At 41.3% G+C, this 21622-nt stretch overlaps 2 protein-coding genes across 3 annotated transcripts in view; one reads left to right on the forward strand and one right to left on the reverse strand.

Annotated features, from left to right (window-relative positions):
- The window catches only part of LOC105726706 (protein fantom-like), a 494354-nt gene extending 487121 nt beyond the window's left edge, over window positions 1-7233 (forward strand). Inside the window, exons 6-7 of the mRNA XM_064373604.1 lie at window positions 7022-7088; window positions 7174-7233. The gene's annotated coding sequence lies outside the window, so the exon portion shown is untranslated. The remainder of the gene's footprint in view (window positions 1-7021; window positions 7089-7173) is intronic.
- Window positions 1-11245, reverse strand: part of DLEU7 (deleted in lymphocytic leukemia 7) — a 118917-nt gene extending 107672 nt beyond the window's left edge. Inside the window, exon 1 of one of the 2 annotated variants that reach the window (XM_012466242.2) lies at window positions 10499-11245. In XM_012466242.2, the coding sequence (XP_012321665.2) occupies window positions 10499-10954 (456 nt within the window). In that variant the 5' untranslated portion in view covers window positions 10955-11245. The remainder of the gene's footprint in view (window positions 1-10498) is intronic. The other variant, XM_012466241.2, reaches the window with a different exon arrangement.
- Between the last annotated feature and the right edge of the window lie 10377 nt (window positions 11246-21622).

Consider the following 21622-nt stretch of genomic DNA (forward strand, 5'->3'; position numbering starts at 1 on the left):
TTGATTGCACTGTGTTTTGAAAGACTGTTATGATTTCCATTCTTTTGCATTTGCTGAGGAGTGTTTTACTTCTAGTTCAACATACGCAAATCAATAAACATAATCCATCACATAAACAGAACCAATGACAAAAACCACGTGATTATCTCAATACATGCAGAAAGGTCTTTGATAAAATTCAGCAGCCCTTCATGCTAAAAACTGTCAAAAAACTAGATATTAATGGAATGTATCTCAAAATAATAAGAGCTTTTTATGACAAACCCACAGCCAATATCATACTGAATGGGCAAAAGCTGGAAGCATTCTCTTTTTGCACAAGACAAGGATGCCCTCTCTCACCATTCCTATTCAACATAGTATTGGAAGTGCTGGCCAGGGCAATTAGGCAGGAGAAAGAAATAAAGGATATCCAAATAGGAAGAAGAAGTCAAATTGTCTCTGTTTGCGGGTGACATGATTATATATTTAGAAAACCCCATCGTCTCAGCCCAAAATCTCCTTAAGCTGATAAGCAACTTCAGCAAAGTCTCAGGATACAAAATCAATGTGCAAAATTGCAAGCATTCCTATACACCAATAATAGACAAACAGAGAGCCAAATCATGAGTGAACTCCCATTCACAACTACTACAAAGAGAATAAAATAACTACGAATGCAACTTAAAAGGGATGTGAAGGACCCCTTCAAAGAGAACTACAAACCACTGCTCAAGGAAATAAGAGGGGACACAAACAAATGGAAAAACAATCCATGCTCATGGATAAGAAGAATCAATATCATGAAAATAGCCATACTGCCCAAAGTAATGTATAGATCCAACACTATCCCCATCAAGCTACCATTGACCTTCTTTGCAGAACTGGAAAAAAAAAACACTTTAAACTTCATATGGAACCAAAAGAGAGCCCACATAGCCAAGGCAATCCTAAGCAAAAAGAACAAAGCTGGAGGCATCATGCTACCTGACTTCAAACTATATTACAAGGCTACAGTAACAAAAACAGCATGGTACTGGTACTAAAACAGATATATAGACCAAAAGAACAGAACAGAGGCCTCAGAAGTAATGCCACACATCTACAACCATCTGATCATTGACAAACTTGACAAAAACAAACAATGGGGAAAGGATTCCCTACTTAATAAATGGTGTTGGGAAAACTGGCTAGCTATATGCAGAAAACTGAAACTGGAGCCCTTCCTTACAACTTATGCAAAAAAATAACTCAAGATGGATTAAAGACTTAAACATTAAGACCTAAAACCATAAAAACCCTAGAAGAAAAGCTATGCAATACCATTCAGGACATAGGCATGGACAAAGACTTCATGACTAAAACACCAAAAGCAATGGCAACAAAAGCCAAAATTGACAAAAAGGATCTAATTAAACTCCAGAGCTTCTGCACAGCAGAAGGAACTAACATCAGAGTGAACAGGCAACCTACAGTATGGGAGAAAATTTTTACAATCTATCCATCTGACAAAAGGCTAATATCTAGAATCTACAAGGAACTTACACAAATTTACAAGAAAAAAAATAAACAACCCCATCAAAAAGTGGGCAAAGGATATGAACAGACACTCTTCAAAAGAAGACATTTATGCAGCCAACAATCATATGAAAAAAAGCTCATCAACACTGGTCATTAGAGAAATGCAAATCCAAACCACAGTGAGATATCATCTCACACCAGTTAGAATGGCCATCATTAAAAAGTCAGGAAACAACAGATGCTGGAGAGGATGTGGAGAAATAGGAACACTTTTACACTTGGTGGGAGTGTAAATTAGTTCAACCGTTGTGGAAGACAGAGTAGTGTTTCCTCAAGGATCTAGAACCAGAAATACTATTTCACCCAGCAATGCCATTACTAGGTACATACCAAAAGGATTATAAATCATTCTACCATAAAGACATATGCACACGTATGTTTATTGCAGCACTATTCACAATAGCAAAGACTTGGAACCAACTCAAATGCCCATCAATGATAGACTGAATAAAGAAAATGTGGCATATGTATGCCATAGAATACTATGCAGCCATAAAAAAGGATGAGTTCATGTCCTTTTCAGAGGCATGGATGAAGCTAATAACCATCATTCTCAGCAAACTAACACAGGAACAGAAAATCAAACACTGCATGTTCTCACTCATAAGTGGGAGTTGAACAATGGGAACACATGGACACAGGGAGGGGAACATCACACACTGGGGCCTGTCAGGGGATGGGACGGATAGCATTAGGAGAAGTACCTAATGTCGATGACTGGTTGATGGATGCAGTAAACCACCATGGCATGTGTTTACCTGCGTAACAAACCTGCATATTCTACACATGTGTCCCAGAACTTAAAGTATAATTTAAAAAAATTAACTTCCGTATTTCAGAACTCAAAATTCATTAAAGACTCGCCCCAGATCCCAGATGATGCCAGGTGCAGTAATGGCTCACAGAGCTCAGCTCACCCATGTGGTGTGGGACAGAAGACTGGCAGGAATTACAGAGCCGTAGCTGCTCCAGTGGGGTGACAGGGGCTTCTTGGAAGCAAGCGGGAGAAGCACTAAACCAGCTTTGGGGATGGAACAAAATGTCTACAAGTGAATCATTTAATATTTCTTTTTTGGACATCTTCACACTATTTTTCTTAAGGTTTACTGAGTGTTATGAGTGGTACAAAGCTCAAAAATGGCAAGGATCACATCCAAATGGAAGACTGGCCTAGTGGCCCATCCCTCCTCCCTGCAGCATAATTGAGAGGGCTTGGCTATTTGAAAGATATTCAAGGCATGGAACCTTCTACACCCCACGTAAAACCAACCCTGAGCTAATCAGAGACCGCCCAGCTGGAGGTCTCCTTTCCTCAGCTCTGTTCTCTCCTACCCATTGTGAGGACAGTATCTCGGATAAACTGCCACACTGTGCACTTCTCTGCATTCTGCGTTGTGCATTTACTAGGAATGCACACATCTGGAATTCTTGAACGACTGAAAATGCATCTGCAAAGTCCAAAAAGGGAAGACAAGTTAAGCTTTTTTTAAAAGCTTTGTACTGAAAATAAACACTCCTATCATAACTTAAGGCTTGAAGATGAAAAGCTAGCAGCAGGAATTCATTTGAAAGTCTGTTTTCTGAAGCCAATGCCAGTGGATAATAAAGTCAAAAACCCAACATGACTTAATAGGCTCTAAAATGCAGGCAACATTTAAACAATCCACAAGGATTGTGCTTTCTTCTCCTACCATGTCACCTTCAAAATCACTTTTTTTTTTTTTTTTAAGATGGGGTTTCACCATCATGGCCAGGCTGGTCTTGAACTCCTGACCTCAGGTGATCCACCCACCTCGGCCTCCCAAAGTGCTAGGATTACAGGTGTGAGCCACCACGCCTGGCCCCAAAATCACTTCTAAATCTACATAAATTATAAATCAGTTCGCACTCACTTAACCAGTGGCATTATAATAAGTTGGCTCTTTTCCAAACAGTCACATCTTGAAATGTCTTGAGCTATATTCTCTTACACTGGCCTCCACAAGCTTGTTTCTTCTCACGTTTTCCCCTCTAGCTCTCCCTGAAGGCTTCATGTCCTCTACAGGGAGCATGAAAGAGAGAGATGGAGATTTCGGGGGTGGGAGGGAAGTGAGAAAGAGAACAGAAGAATGAGAGGGAATGAGAGAGGAGGAGAAGAAAAAACGGAAGGAAGGAAGGAAGGAAGAAGTTGTCTATGTTGAGGCCTGTCCTTAATAACCTTCTGCCTGTCCAGCAGCTTGTTCTCCAGTAAAGCTGTCCAATGCTGGGCCCAACAAAAGAACACAAATCCCTTCTCCAGACCCATTAGCAGCTTCTACCCTGGATGTCTACATAAAAGGGGAGTGATGTTTTTCTGTTTTAGTGGGATGTTGTGGAAAACATACTGTCATGAATTATAAATTGCCCCAACTTCATTTGGTTCATCAGCTTCTGGCTTTGAACTACAAATCACAGGTCCCAGAACAGCCACCCATCGCCTGAACCCAAGGTCAGTCACAATAGATGTGTAACTGTGTATTAATAAAACACCCAATGAAGAACCAAAGTATTAGGCAGTCACCATTAAATAGTCTATCATCCACAGGAAATTAAATATTTTTACTTGTGGTATACGTGCTGGAAATGCTCACAAATAACTAAGGCTCCTGATGCATTTGCTTTGGGTACAGCACCATTTCTAGTTGAAAATCCAGTGAAAAGCACTTTTGTGATGGATATAAACACTTGATTCAGGGATGCTTTATTTACAATTGGATTTACCTGGTAAATCCAAAAATTTAAAAATAAAACACTGTAGCATTTTCACCAAGATGTCAAACATAACTAGTTTCGTTTTAAGCCTTTCCTGCAGTATCTTTCCCCAAATGTCTATTTCAGAAAGGTTTTATATCCAGATTTTTTTATATCATTCATATGATAAGAAGTTGCAAAGCTATATATAAGCTACTTGTAGAGCAGCCACCATATCCATAGGTTAGGGGTAGAGAATAACAGAAATTCCGTGACTCATCACTGCACTTTCTTCTAACATAAAAAACATGATTTTGTCACAGATAAGGAGCACCCCCATGGCCATGGGTACTGATTTATAATCATGAGCATTTATGTCTTCAATAGTAAGTTAGTAATTTTTGAAGGCACAATTCTCAAATTTGCAGAAGCGGGCTTCACTTGTTCAGAGGAAGACATTGATGATGAGTGCTTCTTCCCCAGTGGGAAAAAGATTTGCTTATTACTATCATTATTATTACCATTAAAAGGTTGATGACTCATGAATTCTTACTGTTATTTTTGTGAATTATATTCTTGATATTAATGAATATGGATACTTCTGGAAAGTGGAGGCAACACATCCAAATGTTTTCCAAGTTTCCTCATGACAAGGAAGAGAAAGATGGGGACTCACAGGGCTGGGTAAATACAGACAGCTCTGAGCATGTTTATGGATCAAAAGGGTCAGCAGAGGCGGGGCTGTAGAAAATATAAGGAGAAAGAAAATTGATAGAAACAGGACCAGGAGCAAGTGACAGATTCGCTTATTTTTTCCCAATGGGGAAAAAGACACTCATCATCAGTGTCTTCCTCTGAACAAGTCAATATTCATACTTGCAGTTTGCAATGAAGCCAAAGCCAAGAGTTTTATGACTGCTGCTCTTGCACCGTAGAATGAGAAGACCAGCAAGGACTATCACACGTGAGGGAATAATTGGTACTGGAATGCGCTCATTGAAATGGGTGAGCTCCCAGGCAGGTTTCATCTGCAAAGGCAAAAACGTTCTTCTGTCTCTGAAGTTAGCTTCCACCACAGTTTCCATGAAACTTGCTTCAGAACAGAACTCTTGGAAAAATGTTTGTAATTCTCAAAGAAAGATAGACAAAACTCAATCAGAGTAAGTTTGTAATTGGCTTGGCGAATGTTTGCTATGTGAATTAGTCATTTTCAGCAGCTTAAAAAAATCCTAGACTAGCTTCCTCCTGGTATTCTGCACACTTTATGCTCCCTTTCGGTGGCAAATGTCAAATGCATTTCTCCTAGTATTACTAGTTAGATAGTGATTTCCTAAGTTTACCTAGTGCTTTCTGTCACCATATAAGGTGGCCATGATGGAAGGAGGTGCGCAGATCATCCGTTTTGGACTAAATTGTGTGGTTTCCCCCCATTCATACGTTCAACCCCCAATGTGACTGTATTTGGAGATAGGTTCTTCATGAGGTAATTAAGATAAAATGAAGTCATAAGCGTGGCTCGAATCTGACAGGACTGGTGTTCTTATAAGAAGAGACACCAAACACATGCAGAGCTTTCTCTCTCTGCTTGCACGAGCTATGGAAGGGCCATGTGAGGACGCAGAGAGAAAGCAGCTGTCTGCAAGCCAGGAAGGAAGCTCTTACTAGAAATGGAATTTGTTGGCACCATGATCTTGGACTTCCAACCTCCAGAACAGGGAGAATATAAATGTCTGTTATTTAAGTCACCCCGTCTGTGGTATTTTGCTGTGGCAGCGGAGCTGACTGATACATCCAGGCTACGATGTGACTGTTGTGGTCCAAGCAGTGTACACAGTGCACAGTATGTACAACTATGGCCCCTAAGATCTCTCACGTACACATTCAGCATGATGTTCATAACCCCGCTATGGGCCACCACTGTGATGTAGGAGAATAAGTTAGATAAAACCCATCACTTCTTAGCCACACGGTCTTGAGCAAAGCCCTCAATTCCTCTAAAGCCTCAGTTTCCTCCTGTTATAAATGTTTGTTAAGCCGGTTAAATCTAGCCTCTCCACCAAATTTAATAAGATTCAGTACTGTTAATCATTTTTCATCCGCCATGAAGAAACTCATTGCATGAGTGTTTGCATGTGTATGATAATTTCTAAGTGTTCAAAAGGAATATTGTGTCGGTTTCATTAAAGAGTAAAATACTGTTTTAAAATGTCTGTTATCATTGTGGTGAGAATTTTTCTGCCTTCATGCCTGCAAATGTCACTGCCTTAACCTTCTGGTGGATTGATCAGTGCGTCACTCACTGGTGACACCTTTGTCACTAGGCATGAGGCTAAAGCTGACCTCTAGATAGTGGAGGCTTCCTGGAAATCTCTTTTGGTCATCCTAAGTCTGCTTTTGTCAATAGTTCCAGAAAAGTAGACACAGAGTTCATGGATCATATTCATTGATATCAATAATAGAATTCACAGAAATAACAGTCAATAAGAATTCACAAGGCATCAACCTGTTAACAGTAATAATAATGGTAATCATAATAGCTCAGATAGATGGAGACTAACTTTGGGAAGCCCCTGACAAAATGTATTATCTCAGTAACCCTTTAGGTAGATACCATTATCCGCAGTATATAGGGAGGAAACTGAGGCACAGAAAGGCTAAATAACTTACCCAAGGGCCTATGGCAGGAAGTGACAGAGTAGGTTTGAAATGCTCCAGGGGACTTGACTGCTGTGCTGTGCTGTCTCCACTGCAGGATCCCTAATGCCTGTCATCTGGTTCATGGGCTTTAGTTCAAGCAAGTCTCCCTCCTACCCTCTGTGGTAAGTAACACCACCAAAGAGATCTGATGTTGGGGATGTTCCCACGTACTTCTAAGTGATACACAATTGTTATTTCCATTCACAGAAATCCTCCTGAAATCATTCTGCTGTATAAAATCTGTATGTTCCTAATTTAAAAATATACAAAACACCCTTCCAAGTCATTTGAATTAACACTAGTATTAAGGAAGACAAGTCTGTATAACCAGCCTCCTGGCAAGACAGAATGCCATCTCCTCAAGTCTAAGTGCTGTGTAATCATTAATCTACAAACCAAACGGAGATATTACCTCTTCTGCAAATAGCAAACCAAGCAAAATTCCTAGAGGCTGCCAAGGGAACAAATCATGCAGAGAAACTGCTTTCTGCTTCTCTCTTGAAAGCCCTGGCTGTTCCCAGACCCTAAAACTCATTATTCCCCTGCAGGTGAACAGCAGACTCCAGTAGCTGCTGGTTGCTTCTAGAAAGTGGCAGCAACACATCTAAGTGTCTTCAAAGTTTGCTCATGACAAGGAAGGCAAGGATGGGGACTCATGGGGTGGGAAGTAAAGAAAGCTTTGAGCATGTTTATGGACCAAGAGGGTCAGCAGAGAGAGAGAGCAGTAGTAAATATAAGGAGAGAAAAAATTGATAGAAGCAGATCCAGGGGCAAGTAAAAGATTCGCTCCAGTGAAATTAACATGAATATACATGGAGATGGGGGGCAGCATTTAATTTTTAAAGACAAGAATGAAGATGAGTAGAAATGCAATTTTTTAGGTAGAGAAAGGTATTTGTGTCCACTGGCCTCAATTTCCTCAGAAAGGTGTGAGAGGGGTGAGGTTTGGATGGAGGAGGCTTGAGGAAGATGGAAAATGTTTAGAATCAAAAGTCAATTGGAAAGGGTTAAAAGGATTTCCAAGTAGAAGGGACTGTGGCATTAAACTAAAATGGCATAGTTTATGGTGGACTGCTTTCAGAGCAGAGGACACGGGGTTTAGTCCATTGCTACTGAGTTGGGTCAAGCCCTTAGATAACTGTCTTCTGCCTGACTTTCAAACTGAAACCTACCCTTCTGTGATTTATCCAGGCTTCTGTGTTTTACCTATCCTCTGCTTGCAAGACAATCCAAGGTCCTCAGCATGATACACAGGTCTTTTCCTAACTGGCCCCCATTTGTGTTTCCAGCATTAGTTTTTGCCTTCTGCCACATTGAACTTAATTGTAGTTCCTCCAGAGCCTCAAGCCCTTTCAGTGTTGCTGGGCCTCGAGCAAAGGATTCCTCTGAAATATTTTTCCTTTTAAATAAAATAACATGGATTTTTTTTTTTTTAAAAGGCTGCCTCCTCTGAGAAGCCTTCCAGGGTCACCGTAGGTAAAACTGATCATTCAGTCTCTCCTTTTGCCAGCTTTATCTATGCTCTGTATGTGCTACTAACATCATTAGTCACTTCATATTTCAGCTATTTTAAAATGCACTTTTATTCATGTTTTTAAAAAATCCCTAAAATAAGTCAGATGTGGTGGCACATATTTGTAGTTGCAGCTACTCAGGAAGCTGAGGCAGGAGGATCAATTGAGCCCGGGGCTTGAGGCTGTAGTGTTATGATCACACCTGTGAATGGCTACTGCACTGCACCATGGCAACACAGGTAAATCCTGTCTCAAAAAAAAAAAAAAATCCCTTAAATTAGCATGCAACTTATAATCAATGGTGTATCATAGTTTAATTAACAAGGTTTTTAAAATTTTTGGGTGATACTGAAAAAAAAAAGTACATCTTCCATTGGAGAGCATTGGGTGAAATGCAGCTTCATTTTCTAACTTTCTAAAGTGAGTGTAGAAGTGTTTCTCAGCTGGGCTCAGTGGCTCATGCCTGTAATCCCAGCACTTTAGGGGGCTGAGGCAGGCGGATCATGAGGTCAGGAGTTCAAGACCAGACTGGCCAACATGGTGAAACCCCGTCTCTACTAAAAAATACAAAAATTAGCTGGGCACGGTGGCTCATGCCTGTAATCCCAGATACTTGTGAGGCTGAAGTAGGAGACTTGCTTGAACCGGGACCGGGAGGTTGAGGTTGCAATGAGCCAAGATCTCACCACTGCACTCCAGCCTCAGCTACAGAGCGAGACTCCATCTCAAAAAAAAAAAAGAAAAAAGAAGTGCTTATCATATTTCTTCCCGCCCCACCCACCCCGCCACCCTTGGCAGTGTCTGGAGACATTTTTAGCTGTATCAACTTGCAGGGAGGACTAGTTGCTGGCATCTAATAGGCAGAGACTAGAGATCCTGCTAAATGTCCTATAATACACAGGACAACCCCCAACAACAAAGAGCTAGGCCAAAATGTGAATAGTACAGAGACTGAGAAACCCTGATGTAGAGAACCAGTACCTACTTGGGTATATAATAGGCTTTATTATGTTTGATTTTAAATAAATATTTTACAGTGTATAGTGCAACTTAATGTATAGTAACTTTTTCCAAACCTTGGCTTGTACAGAACAGCAACTCTTGAGACATACTCTAAGCTCCCTTCATCACCCCTCCCCAGCTCCCTTCTGCTAGATGCCTCAGGGGAATCAATACAGCAATGCTCCTGGTCAAAATCTGAAAGCCAGAAGGTCTCAGAGAGATTTGTGACCTTAAACCAATTAGGTTAGTTAATGGCAAGTCCAGGACTGAAACCCATACCCCCAGATTTCCGCAATTTCACTCAGGCTGGGAGGCAGCTGCTCCGTTCCCGGGCTAAATTGGCTAACACAGTTTGGTACCTTAAGAGGAAATGTGCCCTACCTATATGAGCTGGGCGACTTAGCAAGAGTTTAGCATTAGTATTTACGCTTCAACACCCAGGACCCAACCGGCTCTCACCCCACTTTATGAGAATTTAGGTTGACTCTGTAAGACCCTTCAGCTCTGTGGGGAATTGGATTTATGCAAAAAATAATTGTGATTCATGAATGTGAAGGAACTTTAAATAAATGGAGATGATTTCATCATACAAAAGGCAAAAGGGACTTAGTAAGTGTATTTAAGGCTCTGGAGGAAGCGTTATTAATTTGGAAAGGGGGTGCAGGGAGCCGTCCTCTATCCCTACAAGCTGCACGTGTGGAAAGGGCCTTTCTAGTGCAGGAAGCTGATTTATGTGAGAGAGGAAGGAGTTCCAGGAGGAGGTTTTGGCAAGGCCGTTCCCATATCTCTGTTCTTCAGCCAGGTGGGCCTCAGGTGAATCTGGGGCTCCCTGCCCCTCCTGCTGAGTCCCCAGAGTGTCCCCCGCCCCCTTCCTTCTCCCACTCGGGCTGAATGGCAGTGAGCAGCAGTGCTTGGGATCCTGCGACCCACCCATCGCCATCCCAGCAGCCCCGCCCTTGGAGTATGGGGGTACACCCTGCACGCCAGAGGGGATGGCGGGGGGGCAGACTACTAACCTTCAGGTGGATGGGAAAAGACCGCTCCTGCTGGAGTGGTTCCAGCAGCGTCTGCTCCACGCTGACCAGCTCCGAAGTCGAGTCCACCACGCGGGCCAGCGCGCTGCGCATCGCCATCCGGGCCAGGGTGCAGGGTCCGCGGTCCCGGGGGAAGGCCAGTAGCTCAGCGCCCCCCTCCGCGCCCCGCACCACCTCCTCTGGGGAGCTCGCCCGCGCGCCGGTCCCCCGATTCCTGGCCCCCACGCCTCCGCCCCGCTCCTCGCGCCCGGGCCCCGGCCAGGCCCGCAGCCGGCCTGAGCGACGGACTGGGGCGGTGGACACGTGGTCCGGGTCCCGCGGGTTCCCGGGGGCGCCCGGACCGTCCCCCCAGCCCCACTCCTGCTGCAGGAGCTGCAAGGTCTGCAGAGCCACCATTTGGTGGCCGATGGAGGCCACTAAGGGCGCGGGGCTGGCCATCGCCTCCGCTGGCGGCTTGGCGCGCTCCACTTGCAGGTGGACCAGCAGCGAGGGAGGCGGGGGCGCTGGGGTCGCCAGGGTCACATTTTCTAACCCGCACTCCTCAGCCTCCCAGTCTCACAACGTGTGTGGTCGGCCCCGCCCCCGGCTCGGAATCGGTGACCGCGCTGGCCTCTGCCTTCGCCTAAACTCCGAATCGGCGTGTTCTGACCCAAAGCTGCTTGACGCGCTGCTCGGTGTGCACTTGAAAATCAGCGAAATGTTGATCGCTGGTTCTTCCCCCCTCTTCAGGGTTTTGATGAGAAAACGTGCTGCTTTGTGCGGGTGCAGCTATCGGCGGGATACCCCGCCCCCACCTCCTTCGAAGGATGCCTGCCAGTGACCACTGAGGCCTGGGATGTGGGGGTGCAGAAGACCTGCCCTAGAGCGAAAGTACCAAGAACCCTAGAAAAACTTGGAAAGGGAAGACTAAGCCTTTCCTAACCCGAGGGGAATTTTCAGAAACTTGTTGAAGCAGCCTTCAAGGCCTTGCATCCCCCAAACAAAAGAAGGAGGACTTGTGTATCTGGAAGTTCTGCTCTTCTCTGCTTTCTTTGCTCGGTGCCACTTGAGCACGACAGCCTGGTGAATGAACCAGCACCAGCAAGTCCCAGGGCCCAGGCCTGGCACTGCCCAGAAAAGCCTAAATGGTTTTGTGTGACACTCCCAAAAGACTTAGGCAGCAAGGTTGAAGTTAATTCTTTTATGAGCCATGAACTCAGGGACAGCTGTACAAATAGTTGCTGCTTTTAATTAAACTCAACGTGGCAGAAAAAAGAGACTGGCAATGTTATGCTTTGATAGGTTCGAAACCGTGGGTGTATGATCACACTAAGAAAATAGAAGATATTTGAGAAGAGCGGTATGGAGGACCAGTCCAGAACAGCCTCGTTCCTGCTCGCTTTCTGCAGGGAAAACCATTAGACGACCCAACAGCCCAGTAGAGCTGGGGCAATGGTGCATGCCCATGACAGACAGGTAGGCCCTGGCAGACCGAGGATGGAATTTCATTCCTCCTTTTGGAGCCAAACTCCACCCTTGGTGCTGTGGAGCTCTGGAGAGGCCTTTGAGTGAAAAGGCCACTCTGGTTAGTCTGTGAGCACAAAAGGATCATCAGAAGAGATACGGAGAGGGATGTGGGGTCCTTTAAGGTTTCTTTAACTCTGGGATAGTATGACCCCATATAATCCTCCCAACTTGCCAGCAAAGGTTCCTTCTCCTTCCCAGTGTTTTCTTTGCCTATGAAAACAAATCTGAATGCCAAGGTAAAGAAAACCTTTCTTAAACAAAAACGAGTATGTTCACACTAATTATAACTAAGTAAAAATGCATGTCTGTGCATTGACAGAGAGGAAATTACTTTGGAGGGAAGTAAATAGTTTAACATTGATTAGATTTTCTTGCCGTGAAGTTTCTTAAGTTCATAATAAAAAATAGAAAGAGAAATTTTTCTTTTTTAAAAAAAATCCTCAAATGTTGAAATATATTAGGTTCAGTAGAGACTAACCAGCAATAGCAAAATGAACCCCTAATTTTCACAGAACATGTCAGATCTCCAGGGCTGCCTCTCCTTCCAGATACACAGGAAATTCAGTTTCATGGGCTAACCCTTCCACTATCAAATGGCTGACTGAAAAACTTTCTTGACAGATGGAATTCCAGCCAACAGCAGAATTGAAATCACTAGACACAAGCTGACCTGAGGCCCCACTCTTCTACATACCGGGCTGAATCAGAGCCATGAGACCAACTGAACCTCAGGGGGTATGACAGAAGGGTGCCAGAAAACCCTGGGGCCCGAGGGATGGTACATGCTACTTAAATAGCCGTCTGCTTTTTCTAGTATCCTTAGGAAGCCCTGGATCATCCAGCAACTGAGTGCTTTGTCTGTCTTGGCCATGGGTCACACTGTCTTTTGCTATGACCTCAAAATGGCTTATGTTCCAAAGCTAGAGATATGAGAACCTAACTCAGGAAAAGTTTTCATAGAATATTTAGATGAGTCAATAGCATAGCAGATCTACCTTTGGTCTAAAACACCTCCATAGTTATGTATGCTGTGCTATCAGACCAAGTAATAGACAGCCTACTTCCTATCCACTGTACTCAGAATTTGAGGCAATTCTGTAATAAAAGGGCACATTCAAAAGGACAAAGATTCAGACACCTGCTATGTTTGTTTCACAGCATCTGTTTCACTATTTTATAGAAGTCATACCCTCATTTCTCAGTAGATATGCTTTTTCCTCCACACTTGGCCCATGAAGTCAGATGGGATGAACCCATCTCACTGCAGAAGGGTACTGGATCATCTAGCCTAAGTCCCATCACACATCACATCCCTACAGTGCATGGTCAGAAATGGGCACATGACCAGCTAGAGCCAATGAGACAGTACTTTTTAGGATGCTTTCAGCTGAATGTACTGTAAAGAGAAAACAACAGAAGCAAAGAATATAGGACAAAACAAAAAAGTGTAGGCCAAGAGATGAAACAGCAAAAGATCAAATTCCCTTTAAACCAGAAAACTCAACATAGAATAGTTTAATCAATAAGAACAATTTATTGTCTTACATCACAAGAAGTCCGAAGGCAGGGTGGCTCCAGAGTTGGTTAATACAGCAGCTCCTCAGTGTCATCAAGCCCTTGGTTCCTTCCTTCTTCCTGCCATGCCATTCCCAGCACATCAGCTTTGTCCTTGATCTTTGGGCTAGTTCTCCTATGGCTACTAGTGGCTACTGGCATCACGTCTAGACAAAAACATCTAGAAGAAAAGGCCATCTTTTCCTATATGTTCTTTCTTGAGAGCAAGGAGACACTTCTCAAAAGCCTTCAGCTGGCTCCCTCTCACATCTCCTTGGCCAGAAATGTGTCACATGATCTTGCCTAATCAATCATAGTCAAGAAGAAAGAGGCCACCATAGTCAAGAGTCTAAGGTGACCTAGAACTCATTGTAGGAACTGGGGTTGAGTCTAGCCTCCCTTGAAGCAATTAATGGAGGGAGGATGGAAACTACTTGATATGAAGCAAGGTTTTGTTACCAAGCATCAGCAATGGCAACAGAGCACAATGAGGAATTTGCAGGGGTTTCTGGGTAAAGAATACATCAGATCTCCAGGGCTGCTTCTCTTTCCCAATACACAACAAATCCAGTTTCATGAGGCTAATCTTTCTACTGTCAAATATCTGACTTCATAACCCCTGTGCAAGTAAAGCTGAGAAGATACAAGTTCTCGAGCCTCTGCAGCCATCTCGTGAGTTTGATGGGGAGAGCCTGCCTGTGAATGAGCCAGCACTCATGGAGAGAAGACATTCATGAAACAAAAGCCAACAGATGTATAGAGAGAAACCGTGGCCGTGGGGCAGCATTTGAGCTCCACATTTAGCAGCACAGCAAGACAGCTTCATCTCTGAGCTTTTTAGTTATACAAGCCAGTGAAGTCTCTTTTTGCGTAAGCCACTTTGGATTGGGTTTACTGCCTGTTGTGACAGAAGGAGACACAACTGAAGCAAATAGCATGACATATAGGAAAGATAGCATGTTCGTGGCATGACCCTGTGACCCAGTGCCCCTTAGTCAAAGCACTGCCATCGGTTCTTCCAACCACTTCCAGCAGTGCTTCTGCCATTCACCTAACCTTTCTATGGTTTCAACAATTGTGGAAAAAGCTCTTTGGGTAACTCTGATGGGAGCATTTTAAAATGAGCACTGAAAACATTCAGCATCCTGTGGGATGGAAAAGAGAACAGGGTAGAAAGCTCAGTGAAGTGAGAAGCAATTTTCCACCTGTGAATGGGCAAGGTAGGGTGTTGTCAGATAAACAAATATTCTGGCACTTCTGTTAATCCAAGGTTTCCTTTCCCACATAAGCAAAAGATGCAAGTTCCTATGTGGAAGCGGGGAGAAGCCGGGCACAGTGAGAACCAAAAGGGGCTGGCAGAGGGTACAGCTCTGTGGAGCCGTCCTCAGAAGACTTGGCAGAGCCCAGATACATTTCAGCCCTGCTTATATTCTTTGGCATTTTTCCTCAAAAGAGATCCAAGAGAATTCCAGAAATGGAGCTGTTAACCTTCAGCGCACCCTGGTGAAGTTCATAGGTGAGGTCAGAACAAAACATGTCCAAAGAGACGGAAGAGTTATTATTCTTGAATGAAAATTATGATTGAGGAGAACAGATGTTGAAGAGATACACTAAGATATGAAAATGTACTGTAAAAGAGAAAACAATGGAACTAGGACAAGGTGTAGGCCCAAGAAAGAGCAAAAAAGATTAAATTCCCTTTTTTAAAGGTACCATTGTAATGTTTGAATATGCCAAGTTATAAAAGTAAATGCACATGCCGTTCTAACTTTGGCCTAAACATTTGATTTTGGGGGTAAAACAAAGATGCAATACTGCCTTGAAGTCTCTGAATTGCCAAAAACAATTGTTTACATAGGATGGTGTGCTTTCAGAACATCATATACGCACTGCCTTCTCAGACCCTGTGAAGCTGGTGAAGCTTAATGAAACTAGAGAAGAAAAAATACACAAGAGCGGGTAAAGGGAAAGAAAATAAGTTAAAACTGTTAACTCCCACCTGCCACTCCAGTTGTCATCTGATGGACATTTGTGCCTTTGCAATTTGTCAACAGAAAATGCAATTCTTTCTGGACATAGAAATCATTGTTCTTGGTTCTGTCTTAATAATCAGTTATTTGGTTTTGGTTTAATAATCAGTTTATTTTTAAAGGAGAATTCTTGATATTGGCAGAAAGAAATCAAATTGGAGTTTTTAAAAGTCAGTATAATTTTTTTCTAATTACTGTAGCTTTGGTGGATGACTTCAGGTTTAGGAGTGATGGAATGCATGAATTTTCATGCTGCCTACACATCATTTCAGTAAGGCAACCTTGCTGGATATCCCGCTCCATTTTGGATTATAAAATCTAACTCCTGGGGAATATCCTTTTCCTTGGAGAGAAAAATTTAAAAGCTTCTTGGTTTCCTGAACTATTTTGATTATCTATGTAGATATGGCTTATAGTATTGAAATGAGGTGGGGGAAAGAGTAGTAGTGATAAAAATGGAGAGGACAAAGGTAGGGAGTGTTTCACTGATTTTGCCAACTAATTTCCAGGATCTTTAACCTTAACGAAAAAAAGTGACTATATCACTTTCTAGGATCATCCTGTAATTTCAAGTTTCAGTAGGCATTTTACTGTGATGAAAAGAAATGCTTGATTTGGATTGATGTATTTAAATTTATTTTTATTTGCTTATTTATATTGAGACAGAGTCTCACTCTGTTGGCAGGCTGGAGTGCAGTGGCGTGATCTCAGCCCACTGCAACCTCTGCCTCCCAGGTTCAAGCAATTATCCTTCCTCAGCCCCCTGAGTAGCTGGAATTACAGATATGCACCACCACACCTGGCTAATTTTTGTATTTTTAATAGCGATGGGGTTTCACCATGTTGGCCAGGCTGGCCTCAGACTCCTGACCTCAAGTGTTCTGCACACTTCAACCTCCCAAAGTGCTGGGGTTACAGGTGTGAGCCACTGTGCCCAGCGTTATATTTAAATTTTTTTAAAAAATCTTTTCAGTACCTTTCCTTACATTCACCATCATTCCCTTATACACTTCTTTTCCTCTAAGGAGTTTTCTACTCTTGTTCTACAAGTTCTTTTCTGGCGGGCTTTATGGCCGAGCAGACGTTGGAGTTTTATCCACTCTTTCATTTGCTTCTCTCTTCCTTCTATTTTTCCAAAGCTTCCTTTCCTATGGTAATTACCATGAAAAACAGGAGCAAGGAGAGGGGTTTGAGGGGCCACATGGTTCTTTCGTTTAACTTTTGCTACAAGATCACTATGGGTATATTCATGAAGACAAAACTTCATCCTGGGAGGTTCAATGTAATCTCCAACTCTTAAACCCTGAGTGCAGCAAGGGAGAACTAAACCAGCTTTGAAAACTGGATTAGTGCCTTCCCACATTGGCTCTGTGTGCTAGGAAAACAAGAGAAGCCAACAGATGTGTTTATTTTATTTTTAATCACTTTTATTTCAAAATATTGTTAAGAATGGTCAGAAGAGTTGAAATAAGGTAAAAGATGTTTTTAAAATAAAGATCTGTTGAACATGATTGAATTGACTTTTCTTTCTTGGAGGGAAAATATAAAATATTTTAAAATATGTTTACATTAAAATATATATATCTGAGCATAAATAATATCTTTTTAACTGTCATCATCTGTTTCTGTAATATTCACTGTTAATTAGCAAGTGGATCTTAGAGATGCTGATTTGACCATAAAATGCAAATGGTCCACAGAAATAATCAAATTTCAAGCTTTTGTTCAAGAAATCATATGTACATTTTATTTTATCTGTACTTTCCATTTGAAAATTGAAACCATATTCATAAGGATCTTGACTGCCTTCAAAATCTAAAGTTTTTCAAAAGTTTAAATCATATAGACTTAATGGATCATTTCTAGTTAATGATAGGTAATTTGTTAAAGAAGGATTGAAGTGATTCTTAATGTCCTACTCACTTTTGCTTAGAACAAAAATCTAATGCTTTCTATGTGAATGTTCATTTTAATGCACAGTCTATTTAACTGGCTTATTTTTAAGGAATTTGAGTAATTATTATTCCAGGCCAGGGTAAAATATATAATATATATGATGAATCCATCGTATATATTATAGTCTGCCTTGATCATGAGAGACTTTCAAGTAGGAACAAAAACAAAACGAAACAAACAAAACCAGAACGGAACAAAAAGACATGTAATAATGGATGCTGGTGAGGATATGAAGAAAGAAGAACCCTCATGCACTGTTGATAGGAGGATAAATTAGTACAGCCACCATGAATAGCAGTATGGAAGTTCCTCAAAACAACTAAAAATAGAACTACCATATGATCCAGAAATCTGACAGCTGGGTATATATCCAAAAGAAAGAAAATCAGTGTATCATAGAGATGTCTGCACTCCTATGTTTATTGCAGCACTATTCACAATAGCCAAGATATGGATTCAACCTAGGTGTCCATTAGGGAATGAATGGATGAAGAAAATGTGGCAGGAGGCTGAGGCAGGAGAATCCCTTCAACCCAGGAGGCAGAGGTTGCAGTGAGCAGAGATTGCACCACTACACAAATGGCACATATACACAACAAAATATTATTCAGCCATAAAAAAGAATAAAATCCTGTCATTTGTAACAACATGGATGGAACTGGAGGACATTCGTTATGTTAAGTGAAACAAGCCAGGCAAGAAAGACAAATACTACATGTTCTCACTCATGTGGAGGCTAAAAATGTTGCTCTCATGTGAATACAGAGTAGACTGATAGAGACCATAGTCTGGGAAGAGTGTGTAGGGTGAGGGGGTAAAAACAGGTTGGTTAATGGATACAAAACTACAGTTATTACAGAAGGGATAGATCTAGTGTTTAGGAGCACAATTGAGCACCTATAGTTAACAATAATGTATTGTATACTAGAGAAGTAGATTTAGCATGTTTCCAACACATACCAGAAATGATAAACGTTTGAGGTGATGAATATCCCAGCTATCCTGATTTGATCATTAGACATTGTATGCTTATGTCAAAATATCACATATATCCCATTAATGTGTACAACTATTACGTATTCATAAAAATTGAAAATAAACATATTTTTCAAAGAATATACTATTAGATATATTGATAATCATTAAATGGGGAAGACATTTTGAAACAAGAGACAATAGCCAGATGTCAAGATGTCATAAAGAAAAAATTGGGTAAATTTTATTACATAAAGTATTAAAACCTTAGTTTGATAAAAAGACACTATAACATTTTACAACCAGTGGAAGGCTGAGAAAACATATTTACAACATAAAAAGCAAACAAAGCATTAATAAATTAATACACAAAGAGCAACCACAAGTTTTTTAATGCCATAGACTTTCATTGATTGAATATATGTGAAGGGTAATAGAGAAAATTCAAGGTCTGACAAACATGAAAAGATCATCAACCTCACTAGTAATCTGGAAAATGCAAATGAGATCACCATTGTTGATGTGATCCCCCGCCCCCCAACCCCTCACTGGCAGAAATGAAAGTTGGTTAATATACATTACACCAACAATTTAGGATAATGGCTAGCATCATATGTTAGCTGTATGGGGGACGATACAGATTTAGCCTCTTTGGAGGGTGTTTGTCCTACAGAAATATTCACAAATACACACAGTTGTATGTACAGTATATGTAATTTAAGAAAAGGAAAAAATGTGAATAACTGAAATCTCTGACTATAAAGGAACAGATAGACAAAATCCTGAGACACCAAGACAGTATTGTGTTCCTGTTGCAAAGAATGCTGTTACAAAGAACAGGTCAAACTATAGCTACTAACATGGAGAAAAGCAAGTTACAAAACATTTCATTAACCTGAAAAATATTAATATCAAGTATCTTACCTGGCCAACCTCTGCTCTAGGGCTGAGACAAATACAAGTAAAACAGGCAAAATTCCTCCTTCATGAAGCTTATATTCTAGTATAAGTTTGACAATAAACAAATCAACAGATAAATATAACCCATGATATCCAATAATCATAAATACAGTGGAGAAAAATAAAGGATGATATGTCATTTCTTTTTTAGTATGCTCAGCTCTAGGAGAAAACCTGATGAGCTGATGATTAAATAAATAAGGATTTATTTACTCTGGGTAACAGAAACTCTGGTGAGAGGAAGGGGAGCTGGAGTAGACCATCAAGGATTGAAGATGCTCCTCCAGCTTCTTGTTCTATATCCTCAGCACATGATTTTTGTCCTCTTGCCTACAAGATGGCTGCAGTACCTCCAGGCAGTAGATCAACATTAAAGGCATGAAGGAGAAGGAAGAAATAACACGGGCAATGGCAGAGTTCTTTTCACATGTCCTTAGCCAGAATGCTGTGGTATGGCCATCACTGGTTGAAAAGAAGACTGGGAAATTGGCTTTTGTGGCATCAAAAGCAGAGGCAGACAGAAAGAGGAGTTGGAAATGGAGGATGGGTCAGCCAGCCGACAATGTCTGCTACACAGAGGAAGGGGATATGAAGTGATGAGGACTCTAGAGAAGGCAATAAGGCAGTGACACTGAGCAGAGGCCTGAGGGAAGTAGGGGAGTAGATAGACATGGAGACTTCGGCCGGAGGGAAGGACTGGCAGTGAGGCTGGAGGCAGAAGCATGCTTGTGATGGGGTGTGTGGCTGGAACAGAGTGCATGCTGGGAACTTGATGGAATAGAAGAGTGCTGGGACCAGACCTCAGACGGCCTTCTATAAGGACAAGGATTTTTTTCTTAACTTTTTATTTTGAGAAAACGTTGTAAGAATACAACAAAGGACTCCCATATAGTCTTTAGAAGCTGATCAGTGGTTAGCATTTTGCCACATTTGCTTCATTTCTCCATCAATCTCTTTCAGTAAACATTTTTAAAACATATTTGAGAGTTAGCTGCAGATATCATGACCCTTAATCCTTAAATACGTTTTATCAATCTCCTACATACAAGGACATACTCTTATATAACAATAGTGTAATTATCAAACTCCGGAAGTTGAATGTTGACAAGATACTACTGTCTAATACATTTGAATTTCACTAAATGCCCCAACAATGCCCTTCATAGGACCCCTCTCTCCTTTTCTGATTCTGATCTGGAATTGCATTTAATTGTCATATGTCTTCTGTTTCCTTTAAGCTAGAGCCATTCCTCAGCCTTTCCTTGTCTTTCATGACATTAATATTTTTTAATAATACAGGCAAGTTTTTGTGTAGGCTTTCCCTCAATTTCTGCTTGTATAAAAGTTCTCTCACAATTAAATTTACTTGCGTTTTTGGCAATAATGTTACATAAATACTGTGACCTCAGTGCATATGTTAGGAGACCCCTGATGTGATTCTATTAATATCTCATTGTTGGTGGTATAAACTTTTAATCACTCATTTAAAATGGTTTCCCCTGCATAGGTACATTTGCTGCTTTGCAACTAATAAATCATTTATGGAGAGATATTTTGAGACTGTGAGAATATTCAGTTTCCCCAGTAAACTTTGATTCCATGGTTCCAAGTACTTTGGATTTTAAATGACTGGAAGCCACTGAAAGGTAATAGTGTGATTCCGATGTTTTAAAGAAATTACACATGTGTCTGGGAGGATCTAAACCAAATGACTAACATTGGATTTCTACGTTGTTGAAGTATTTTACCAAAAAAAGTACATCCTTCGATTGTCTGTGCAATTTTTAAAAACCATTTTTTAAAAAACATACAAGGTCTGGAATCAGACAGACACGGATGCAGCCCCACAACACTTATTACTAACTGTGTAAATGGAGTGATTTTCTTCAACTCTCTGAAATTCAAGTTCCTCATCTGTAAACTGGGGATAATATTTATATTTGTATGAATTAAATAAGAAAATATATTTTTAAAATATAGCCCATAAAGCAATCACTGAATCCCTTTTTATTTTAAGTTTACTCATCTCATAAGTTTCCAGATGCACTCTTTATACTGGCTTCTTTTCATCAAATATGCTGGTTATTTTTTGCTGCTTAAAAATCCCATCTTCTGTCAATCCAGC

Source organism: Aotus nancymaae, unplaced genomic scaffold (genome assembly GCF_030222135.1).
Source record: "Aotus nancymaae isolate 86718 unplaced genomic scaffold, 86718_ANA_hifiasm-v0.15.2.pri h1tg000009l, whole genome shotgun sequence".
Taxonomy (NCBI): Eukaryota; Metazoa; Chordata; class Mammalia; order Primates; family Aotidae; genus Aotus; species Aotus nancymaae.